This window comes from Phalacrocorax aristotelis, chromosome 4 (assembly GCF_949628215.1).
Source record: "Phalacrocorax aristotelis chromosome 4, bGulAri2.1, whole genome shotgun sequence".
Classification (NCBI taxonomy): Eukaryota; Metazoa; Chordata; class Aves; order Suliformes; family Phalacrocoracidae; genus Phalacrocorax; species Phalacrocorax aristotelis.
In genome coordinates, this window is record NC_134279.1 from 58,935,926 (window position 1) to 58,948,357 (window position 12,432).

The 12,432-nt window shown below is 39.5% G+C and overlaps 1 protein-coding gene across 5 annotated transcripts in view; it reads right to left on the minus strand.

Moving 5' to 3' along the window:
- The window catches only part of TBC1D1 (TBC1 domain family member 1), a 115,722-nt gene that overhangs the window by 11,996 nt on the left and 91,294 nt on the right, over positions 1 to 12,432 (minus strand). For all 5 annotated transcript variants that reach the window (XM_075091682.1, XM_075091681.1, XM_075091678.1 and 2 more), the window contains 3 exons: positions 10,362 to 10,523; positions 7,391 to 7,549; positions 277 to 521 (listed from right to left, as the gene is read on the minus strand). In XM_075091682.1, the coding sequence (XP_074947783.1) occupies positions 277 to 521; positions 7,391 to 7,549; positions 10,362 to 10,523 (566 nt within the window). The remainder of the gene's footprint in view (positions 1 to 276; positions 522 to 7,390; positions 7,550 to 10,361; positions 10,524 to 12,432) is intronic.

The window sequence follows — 12,432 nt, forward strand, 5'->3', positions numbered from 1 at the left end:
AGGATAGGTCATCTGTGAGCCTATGACAGGCTCATTTGCAGGGTTATTTGAACCTCACACAACACGTAACAGAATTCTTCCTATTTATGGTTTTCACAGTTTCCCCGTTCGTCTTTTTATTCAAACTATTGCATTTAAGATGATGTATTTTTTTCCCAGATTATCCTTCCCCATTTTTGAGAACTGAGTTCAAGCCCAGGTTTTGACAATGTTATCTATATTGCATTATTATATTTTAGCATTAGCATCCTTTTGTTAGAAAAATTGAAATCCTACCTGTAAAATTGTCATGTCAGGACGATATTGTTTTCTCAGGCCCATGTCAAACATGAGAAACTTTAGCATTTTAAAAGCATCTTCTTCACTCATATGAAGTAGTAGAACTCCTGCTACAAAACTAAGGCCCTGGCAATATCCTACTTCCTGATCCAGAAGTGAATAGGCCTTCAAAATATTGTAGAGTGACAGCTGCCCAGCTCCCAGCTGCGCTGAGAAGTACGGATGTGTTGGAAATGTGCGCCCTGTGAAAACAACTAAAGTTAGCAACTTAAACTAAAAATTAAACAAAAAACCCCTTGCCATGTTATCAAATTAAATAGTCTTTCAAAAAGGTAGATTCTTTTGAATGGTAGATTCTGAGTCAACCCACAGGAAGACTGTAAGAAAGTTAATAATATAAAAATTGACTCATACTCTAGTACTCTTTTCTTACAGTAGCTGCAAAATTAATTTAGAAATTATCAGGGGGGTGGGGACAGTCTGTTGTTTAGAACAGTTGAGTAACTGGCTCTTAAGACTGGCCCTTGATCAGTTTGTTATAGGACTTACAGGAGCTGGCTGCCTATGATAGTGGGAGACTTGATTCAGCAGCTTGATGAGTCACCCAGTCATCTTTCCTTGATTAGAAAGTGTTAGCTTTTAGACAACGATTAGGATCCAGGCACAGACTTAGAACATCTGAGCTCTCTGGGTTGGGGCCCCTTCCCTTTCTCTTCTTGTCTTTTTTCCCAGTAAATGTGTCTTTTGTCACCTCCCTCCTTGCCTTGGTCCCTCCCAGTCTTATGGGTCTTTCCTCCTTTCCTGCAGCATGAAGTGCAGACTCTTCCATGAGATGATCCAGTTCACTAACCTGGCAGAAAAATCCCCTTTTACATGGGGTTAGTTGTTCTGCCCTGGCGCTCAGCTGTGTCAGCTCCAGGAGGGGCCGCATGAGCACCAGCACAAGTGACAAGTGCTTGGAGAGTGGGAGTCAGTGGTCGGAAAAAGCTTTCTTGTGGTAGCAAGGGGCTTTGGATCTATTCCCCACATCTCTTTAAATCCCAGCCTAAGGTAAACTATACTAATTGTAGAGCTGTAGGAGCACAACCTTTCCAGTCCTTCAGTTCTAGAATGAGATGACAAATTCCACCCCAGACTGGCTTATCTGTAAACTTTCATACAGAGCTAGGACCCACATGTCCTTAAGCCAAACCAATCCAACTAAGTAACTTACACAATCAATTTGACCCAAAATATTTACTAAGTAAAACCTCAATTTGTCTTTTCCTTCTGCAGCCCTTAAAATATCAAGAATTGTATAGCTATATATGTGCTATGATATATGCTATATACATGTTATATGAGAGTGCAGCTAGCAGAGGCAACCAACAGACACAGCACTTTGCACAGCAGTTTCTGGGCTTTGCTTCTTTGAGCTCCTGAGCATCTGGATACTTTGTCCAGGACCACCAGGGGACTGGCAGGTAAGGCTGAGGCTGTCATAAGGGTAGATCTGGCCACCTCTAACCGACCCTTGTCAGGTGCCCTTGATGACAGGATACCTGTAGCCTTAGTTCTAGCTGATCCCTGATTAGGGAGGGTCATTAATGACCTGGGCAATGGGGCATAGTGCACCCTCAGGAAGTTTGCAAATGATACAAAGCTGGGAGGTGTGGCTGATACACCTGAGGGTTGTGCTGCCATCCAGAGGGGCCTCAACAGGCTGGAGAAATGGGCTGACAGGAACTTCATGAAGTTGGTGCATCTCTCCTATGAAGAAAGGCTGAGAGACCTGGGACTGTTCAACCTGGAGAAGAAAAGGCTCAGGGGAATCTTATCAATGTGCAGAAATACCCAGTGGGAGGGAATGAAGAAGAGTTCATAGAATCATTAAGGTTGGAAAACACCTCTAAGATCACCAAGTCCAACCATCAACCCAACACCACCGTACCTCCTAAACCATGTCTATATGTTTTTTGAACACCTCCAGGGATGGTAACTCAACAACTTCCCTGAGCAGCCTGTTCAAATCCCTGAGAACCCTTTCAGTGAAGTAATTTTTCCTAATATCCAGTCTAAATCTCCCCTGGCACAGCTTGAGGCCATTTCTTCTCATTCTATTGCTTGTTACTTGGGAGAAGAGGCTGACACCCACCTCATTACAACCTCCTTTCAGGTAGTTATAGAGAGAAATAAGGTCTCCCCTCAGCCTCCTCTTCTCCATACTGAACAACCCCAGTTCCCTCAGCTGCTCCTCATCAGACTTTTCTCCAGAGCTTTCACCAGCTTTGTTGCCCTTCTCTGGACACGCTTCAGCACCTCGATGTCCTTGTACAGAGGGGCCCAAAACTGAACAGAGTACTTGAGGTGCGGCCTCACCAGTGCCGAGTACAGGGGCACAATCACTGCCCTGCTCCTGCTGGCCACACTATTCCTGATACAAGCCAGGATGCTGTTGGCCTTCTTGGCCACCTGGGCACACTGCTGGCTCTTCTCAGTAGTGCCCACTGACAGGATAAGAGGCAATGGGCACAAACTGAAATACAGGAAATTCCAGCTAACATAAGAGAAAGATCTTTTTTATTATTATTGTAAGGGTGGCCAGACACTGACACAGGCTACCCAGAGAGGTCGTGGAGTCTGTGGACATATCCAAAACCTGTGAGAACGTAGTCCAGGACAACGTGCTTTAGAAGGCCCTGCTTTGAGTAGGGGGGGTTGGACCAGATGATCTCAAGAGCTCCTTTCCAAACTCTACCACTCTGTGAATCTGTAAACAGAGACATTAAAGGCGCCACTTCTACAGATTCTTTTAAAAAACATTTCCAAAAGGGAGTATTTTCATTTCTAGGAAAAAACCCTCCCCCTATCACATTTCCCCTGTGAAATACCTCAACAGAGAAGAAATTTGAGTACTACTTTTGTTCTAGTATTAAGTGGAGCTTGTTTTTCAGTTATGCACTTGATAAATACTGCCCCACCCTTTAGCTACTGGAATGCTGCTATACTGCCAGATAATATCGGAGCTCCTGTTTCAAGAAGACAAAGCCCGGGACAGAGACCTTCTGATATCTGGTAGCTGCTCTAGCCTGTCACATGGGACACTGGCATTTGTTCCTGATCAATTCTCCCCTGGCCAGGCTGTCACAGTTGAACGTTACAGAAGAAATATTTCTAGCTTCCAAATGAGAAGGAGCTTGTGTTCCTTTGCAAAGGAATCCTCTGCCTGAATGACCAGTTATTACAGCATAATCTAAAGGTGGACCTGTACTGCCTCACTCACACAGCAAGGCTCCTTTCATACAAGTCATGAAGAAAAGTTACAAGCTGAGCAAAAATAAAAATGCAAAGAAGTTCTAAAAACACTCAATGGAGGAGGAACAGAACTGCTGAACTCACAAGCTGACTTTTTTCTGAGAGCCCTGGTGATGACTTAACTAAGAATTTTAGCTTTTACTTAGGAGCAAACAACTCCTGGCATTGCTGAAAAGAGACTCTAAATGAACTGATACCTCAAGAGTGCCAGAATGAGAAAGTAAGTACCTACGACTTTATTTTGAAATGTAATAAAACAAAACATAATTTTCAACTGCGTTCAGCAAACACTCAGTGACGACCACAGTGGTTTCTTACACTGATAGCATCTGGAAGTCAGTTTACCCTACATTACTGGGAGAAGAAATCATTTACTGGACATTACTTTGGTGTTCAGGACCTGAAATCCCCAGTGACTGCAGTGGTTGTGCAGGTCGAGCTACAAAAGGAAAGACACAAAAAAGCCCTCAGGGAATCGTGGCTTTGTTCTTGTCCATGTAATGAAATCGAACTGTGACACAAACTGGGCCAGGAAAGCGGCTGCTGTACCTTACCTCTGCATCCAGATACACACTGCTGTCCTCGTTCTCAGGAAGCACTATTTACAGCTAAAGATGCATCGATTTGTCTAAGTGTGAGCAATACTATTACAGATTTAGCTCATACTGTGTTAGCAAAACCTCTTTAGCTCAATTTGGGAAAGCTTTTTTAAATATTAAAACCACATGTTGCAAGAACATAGGTTTTTCTCTCAAGGGAGAAGTGCATGCTTTCAGAAGGATCCTTGAAGAATTAAGAGAAAATGCTTCTGATAGCCTGAAGGAACACAAGTCAGATCACGCAAATTCCTTCTAGCTGCCTATCCAGTTATGCTGTCTGTTACTGTGCAGCACTACTCTATTTCAATGTGAATCACTAGGAAACTAGGAAGCCCTCAGCTTCCTAATTTCATCTTACTGAAATAATAGGGCCCAGTCCTTCCCTCATTAGTGGCTAGCAAATAGCTCCCCAGCAAAAACAACACTTTGCATGAAAACCACCATGAAGTTACCAATTTGCCAACACATACAGTCATTTGTTTCTACAGGCAGAGCACATGGCTAAGATGAGAAAGTATGTGTGTGCAGAACCAGGCAGAAAATATGAACAGTTTGCTGAGCCAGCAACCCCCAGTCTGCTGTGTGAGCCAAGCAAACTCTGACTGTGCTCTTTACTGTCCAGGAACTGTCCCATTCCTCTTCCCTCTGCTGAACATGTTCAATTCACTAACCCAGCACTAACCCCTTCCAGTGAGGCGCTTCAGTGCAACAGAACCCCAACGGTCATTGCCAGGGGGTATCAAGAGCCGATATGCTGACTTGACTGATAGGTACTTGCTTGCTGCACATCAATGTGTCTCTCAAAAACGAAAGACTCCTTCTGGTGCTGTGCAACCAGAGAAATTCCTAGCATTGGTGTGACAGAGTCTGGAAGGAAACAATTTGCCTACATTGCAACTGCCTACTCCCAGCTGGCATTATGGCTCCTTGGAGTGTTGCTTTCCCAGTGCCAAGTCAAAACCTGGCAGGGCTGTCAGGCAGAGGAAAGTGAAGGTGGCATCAACCATCACCTCCCCACCTCAGCTCAAACCAGTTTCTGCAGAAACATGCCTGTTCCACCAGATTCTTGTTTTCTATGCACTGTCTTGATATTTTGACTCACTTTACCAAGTGTTGCAAAAAAGGAGAAAATATTCTCATTTACCATATAAACCTCAGGCCACGATCTAAACTTGACAAATTTTCAGTTTAGTACCCACTGAAGAGAGTGTGCACATTGAGTTAGTAAGAAATAGGTCCCCCTGGGGAGCTCTGGGTATAGCTGATCCCTCATCAGTCAATTCTTCCACGTGGAAGAAAGGGGGTAGAGCCTTTCATTTGCAATGAAAAACACTCAGATACTCTTTGAGTAGTTATAAATAGCAGAAGTATGATGGGACAACTCTGTACTACTTCTTACAGAAAAGACATAAGTGCAAATAATACAATAGGTATTATTCATATCAAACCAAGTACAGATTTTTCCATAAATTTTTACCATTCTATCATGTAACATTTGGTTACTTGCAGTGCATAACATTTGGTTACTTGCAGTGCATAACTTTCCCAATGAAGTTTTTCATCGCAAACTCATTCAATCAAACTCAGTGATTATGGATTTATGAATATAAATTGCCTCACAACTCCTCAGACCCAAACCACAAACCCCACAACACAAGCCTGTTTTAAGTTCTGCCATGCCCTGGAAGACATTATTAATTTTTTTCCTTTATTAGGAAAGAGCTTAATGAACACTGAGTTCATTGTGGGATTATCCCACACACAAGAGCTGCAGTCCTCTTGGAAAACACCAGCTCCTGGTTTCTCAGACTTAACAAACTGATTTAAAATATCCAAGGGAGGAGAAAACAATATCTTAAAAAAATACCCACAACTGTATCTTTATGAGCCTAATCTGTATATCATCTGTAAAAACTTCCAATTCAGCCATGTATCAGTGAGGTGTTATAAACTTGCGTCAGATGGCTTACATTCACACACAAATACTTTCACTTGGGGGCAGGACTGGAGAGAGAAGTACCAAAAGTACCTCTGTGAGGTCTACGAAACAAAAGGCTGACTTGTGGGGGCTTTTGAGTTGGAGAGTTCGCTGGTACTGATACAGACCTTAACAAAACCATCTGGGAGCAGCAGCAACCAGAGACAGTAAGAGTGTTTAATCCTGATCCATATCTTACAGAGCATACTGACTTTTGGTCTTATTAAATGTTCCTGAGTTTCGTTTTCGGCTTAGTCTAGCAGTGGCAGGAGTCAATCAGTGACAGATAATCTCACACAAGGGAACCAAAAGTGATAAAGGAAGAGGACCAGGAAGAGTAAAAGGAAGGGTTAATAATGTCATAATTTTTCTGATGTATATGAAGACTGCTCTTTTACAATGATCTGGAGCGGTCTCTGCTCCTGCCCTAAAACAATAACTTTGTTCCATTTAGATCTTCTTTCTCATGTTTCATTCCAATACTAGGAAAAAACTTTTGAGCTTTGAACAACATATGTGAGGGGAAAATGGAAAAATCTACTCAAGAAGACCAAAAGCCTGTCTGAAGCCCACCTACCAGTCACTTCAAATTTAAGAGCCTTGATTCCTAAATTCTTTCTACCAAACTCAGTGGACTATAGTATATGTGCTTCCACAGACCAATTCACTGTCCCTAAATCAGGAGCCAGCTACTGCTTAAAAATAGGCAGTGTGAATAACCTGCCTTAAAAAGAGCCTTTTTATTATTAAAAAGAGCTTCTTTCATAATTGTTTTAATACAAGCAAAAATACCAACCGCTCACAACTACGCATTTAAAAAAGAAAAAAGCAAAAAGCAAAACTTCTGCATTATTTCAAGTCAAGTGTCAAATACTGGACATCAGGAACGATTAGCACATGATTCAACAGTCTGCACTTAAATATTGACTTCCTTTCTTGACAATTTGTGTTCCACAGGCCTGTGGAGTTCACTGTCAATATCTGAAATGCAGATGCATTACAGTTACATTCAGCAACCTCTTTTACCACACATTGCAACGGAGTGCTGCGCTTGAAAAGCAGATTTTGCATTTTCCTGATGGTGTCAAGTAATAGTTCTCATCTACACCAAATTAAAGGCAGTTCTTGCCAACAACCTATTAAATGGTGAGAGGCTTTTTCTGTGTTATTTTCTTTTATTTAATTCTCTTCCAGAGATCATAAAACTCTTTCTTTAATTCCAGAGCACTATGGTACTTACCTAGGTCAATAAGTATTGCATGCTGCTGGGAGGTTAGTTGTTTAAGGAGCTCTTTATAAGGTGTGTCCTTTGGCTGTTGTTTACTCGGAAACTGATGTTTAAGATGGTATTGCTCTGCTAGAAACTTCCAGATCTCCCCACGGTGGTGACGTGGTACTCCTGAGAGCAGAAAGTAATTAAAACAGTAATTTGTACTCATACTGAGGGTTCAGCTGTAGTTGAGCTAATGGGATTGAAGAACTGAAGATTGATATCTGCTAGATGTGCAAGCAGATCCCTATCTGCTAGATCCATATCTGTTATCCCCAGTAGACCATAGAAGCAGATCAAACTACACTGCTTATACTGCCTCAACCAAAAAAAGACATCAGCACCTTAACAGGAGAGATTTAAGGTAGAAACTGGGTGAGCTGCCTAAGTCTAAGGTTACTACTTATATCCAGTCTGAGAAGTACAGAAGAGGCAGCAAAAATTGCAATACTCATCTCTGAAAAATTTATATGCTTATCTCCCATTTTTTCATGTAAAGTACACAATAAAACACTGCAATAGAACTAATTAACGTTTTTCAGTAATGTAGCACTGACACTGTTGTTAGGAGTACGTTTTAGGAAGGTAGGATGCACATATACCAAAAGTATAAACAAGTATAAATGAGAGGTGTTCCAGAGACTACAACAGAAGGTGGATAATCAGAAAGCAAGTATTGTACCTCTAGTTTTGCTATTGGTTTGCTGAATGACTGGTACATGTAAAAATGTTTTAAAACTTTAATTTCTTTCTTTATAAAAAGGGATGATGCTACCTAACTATTTCACAAAGGTAATGGTAGCCTTCATTTGTATTTATATGCAAAGCTCTGAAAGTAACAGAAAGGTTGTTACATGCATACTTTATTCAGTACAAGACTGCCACTATTAAATAATCTCAAAAGAAATCAATACACTATTCTTTGGGAAAAGTATTCTGTCTAATCCATGATATACTGGATATATTACAGTTTGAAGTAACTTGGAGCTTAAAAGTTTTTGGACTGCTTTTTTTCTTTTGGTATATATGTAACATATGGATGACAACAACAGGAGAAATCAAAATTGACTCAAACATACAACTTACGTGGAAAGATGACAAAACATATTAGAGCAATTTCACTGCCTTCTCTCATATAAGCACAAAAGGAGATTAATTTATCTCTGTAATACTTATTTTTACCACACCACCATAGTCCAGAGACAATTGCTTGAAAATTAAGTGCCAGTAGAAACATATAATATTTGAATCCACATCAAAAGTGTATTTAGGGAATGTTTCTGTAAATTACTTTAGGGAGCTTAAATCCAATCATGTCTCCAACATGAAACAGCAAGGGAAAGTGCTGTTTCAGACACTGAATGAGCCAAGTTCTCCTCTTCAGATACACATCTAAAATCCGATTAGCCTCAGTGAAGTTGAATGTGCCGCATAGGGTAGAACTGGCTTAATACTGCACATTTACTGCTGCAAAATTACAAGTTAATTAAAACTCCCTTTAAGGAAATAGTCCAATATTAAGTTTATCTCTGTATGCTGCATTGTACATGTATAATAAATTATTCAGTTTACTAGATATTTAAACATCTACTACAGCATACATTACAGGTCAACACTATAAATTTGTTACCCTAATTTAAGTGCCGTGCTTATAGAAACCTGCATTTCTTTCCTGTTTGCCCAGCTTACTGAAGTTATTTTAATGGTTTTGGTCTAAAGTAGAACTTACTAAACTCAATTTTTCATTTCTGCATATGTATGAAATTTGACACCACTCTAAGTACTCTGACACAACTGTGCTCTAGAGAGCAGAGCATAGCAATAGCATCAAGAGCTAGGGATAACTTCCCCATCTACTGGCTACTTGTATGTGCTTCTTATTAGCAATCCACTAAGCAGGGACTTGCTTATTTATTTATTTATTTTGCATCATTCCAGTTTTTTAAGTTTTATTTTGAACTCTAACACAGACCAGCATCACTAGACTATCAAAAGAAACCATGTTTTTCTCATGCCCAAATACTGCCTGGACAGAGCCCTTTACCTACACAAATGGAAGGAAACTTGTGATAATGAGCTTTCCTTACTCTGCAGAGCTTTGTGCTTGGGGCACTAGATACTGTTAGAAATCTAGACTTACCCAGTTGTCTTAAATGGACAATTTACTTGGTTGAGTAATTGCATATAGGTAGGTGTACTATTTAAAATATTAAACTTCTGCTAGTAGTGAATTCTTTACACTTCCTTATTGCAGAGAACTAGAAAGAGTTCCTTGGAGTAGCCGTCTTCACCATCAGCTACATACAGCACTCAGCGTAAGACCTTTGGGTCCAACCATGGCACAAATAACATTAAGTAATAACCCAATTTCTTAGAGCATTACTTCTGATGCGGTGGAGAGAGGGGCTGGTTGCTTAGCCCTGCAGTTGTGAGGAAGACCGTAAGTGGTGTTTGAACTCAGAATAAAAGGTAGTTCTACAGGGATATCCATGTATACTGTTTGTATGCACACATACTACCCAGGCTGGAACAGAGAATTTCAAGATAACAGTGCAGACAGTTTCTTCAGTTATTTACATGGTCATTTCTTTGGCATTATCCAGGCTTTTTTCCTTAATTATAACTTTTAATTTATAAAATCAGATTGCAACAACTGTAATACATTGAGGTACTGTACAACTGTCTTGTAAGGACAAACGTTGTTCAAAAATGAATACCAAGTACTGTAACACCAGTAAAACAGTTGTAACTGCCGCTGAAAGGGACTGTTACTGGCATACGCATAACCGTGAAGATACCGAACACTGTTACTTTACTCAGCAACCTGAGGAACAGCTCTAGTGAGAATCTGCTTACAAGGAGTGGTTAAGAGGTCACCCTGCTCCTTTTCTAATACAATTTACATGCATTTCAACAGCTCAAAATAACAAACTGTTCTTACCTTGCCCAACAGCAGAGTGTATTTTTTCCACATCAAATTTAATCTTTGACCTCCCAGGTGCACTCAACATTTTTTCCCAAATCAAAGTTACATCTTTTAAGCATGGTGTGATTTCTTCATAGTCAAGTTTCAGACGTCTGCTCTGCAGATTGTTTTCTGAAGCTAGGAAGTGATATAACAAATACAGCAGTTCATATTCTTTCTTATTTGTAAAATGGATTAATTTAACTTAGAACTTCATTGTGCAAGCCACATAAAATTATACCCTATTAATTCTGAAACATTTCATGTCTAAATTTTTGTTATTGCAAGGTGTTTTTTTGGGTTTTGTTTGTTTGGTTTTTTTAAGATATTATATGCAATATTAACTCTGTTTGGCCTGTTAATTTAAGTTCCTTACAGCTAGTCAACTCTTAAATCTGAAGAAACATCAGAGATGATGACTAATGAAATAAACCCAAGATTCTCCTAATGGGATTTTTCAATTTTCCAGCTCTTAAAAAAATTAGTGCAGAAGACCTACACCAAATAAAAATACAAAACCAATATACTAATCTTTAATGCATACAGTTCCATAATATTAATAACAAAGTAAAAATTTACTTTAAAGGTGATCATTCACATGTCCATTTTTTTAGACTACATAAAATGGAAAGGTCAATTATAGAAAATTTCAGAACCTGGAACACAAAAAGGACTGTAAACATTCTACGTACATGAGGCTCTCAAAGTCTCCACTGAAGAAATCATAACTCAGTCTTAAATAAGACATTTTAGATCATCAGAGCTCCTGAAGCACAGATGCACTGTAGTATTGGTGATTTTCTCAGCATTCACATAAACTAAATAATAAAGCACCTTTTGGGACAGTGGATGAATTTGTGCAGGTCACAAAATCAGAAAAACAGAAGCAGTCTTTCAGCTCAGATGGAAAAAAAGAGTGCAGTGTAGATGAGATAGATGGCAGACATCTATTCCTAAAAAAGGCATGAAACGCTGAAAGAAAATGCTGTAGGGAAACCAAGAGAGCTACAAAGAGAGCACTAAGGACTGACACGGACTGTGGTATGTCTATGGGGAGTTTAACAAAACAGGTATTTCAACTTTTTAACTGGGCTGTAATGTGGCTGAGGCTCAATGAACCTAGTTCCAGAACAGAAGTCAGCAGCTCTATACTTCCAAAAATGAGCAGAGCACAGGTTCAAAAGAAATGAAGGACTGAAAAGGTTCTATAGCATTAAACAAAAATTCAGAAATACTTCTCCTCAATAACACCTGTCGAGCAAATTACAAATAACACAATTTGGAGCCATGTTTATGAAACAGTATATCATGAACTGACTATGATTTTTGATTAAGTTGCCATGATGTACTCACAGTACTTCATTGTTATGATGATGCATTACTGTAATGCTAACAAGATACTCTCATTTTGAGGACATTCTGCCATATATCATAAGCTTACTGCTACTTTTGATGATTTCATAGCATGAACTCACAAAATCACACTTCTATGTGTTACAGTCTTGAGACAATCTACGTGGAAAAGATGTTATGTTTTGTTAGTTTTACTCTCCATTGTTTGTATGTTCAACTTGTTTATACAAATTTACTAAACAGTTAAAAATCACCTGAAATCTACATGGCCCATAATGACACTAAAATAGCCAACACACTAAGCTCATCTTGTTCTGAGACCTGCATCTGCCATAAAGGTTTTTTAGGTTATAAAATTCTGAGAGTCACAAAGGGTTAGCTTGTCCTCTACTCCCATTGGCTAAAACAAGATTCTAGATTTTAAAAATGGAAAAAGAAAATAACTCTTTGTATTTGGGAAGTGTCCACCTTACCTCCTAATCCTGTAGTTGCTTTCACATGTGAATGATTTCATTCAGTGAAGTTATTCATGTGAGTTATGATGTTACCTAAGTTTTTGCAAGATCTGGACCTCATGGTATTTCATTTTGACATTTTCTAATTTAGTTTTTGACTTTTCACTTCAAAGTAGTATACTTCATTTTAAAACATGACTTTGGCTACATGTGTACTGACACATGCTTTACGCATCCTA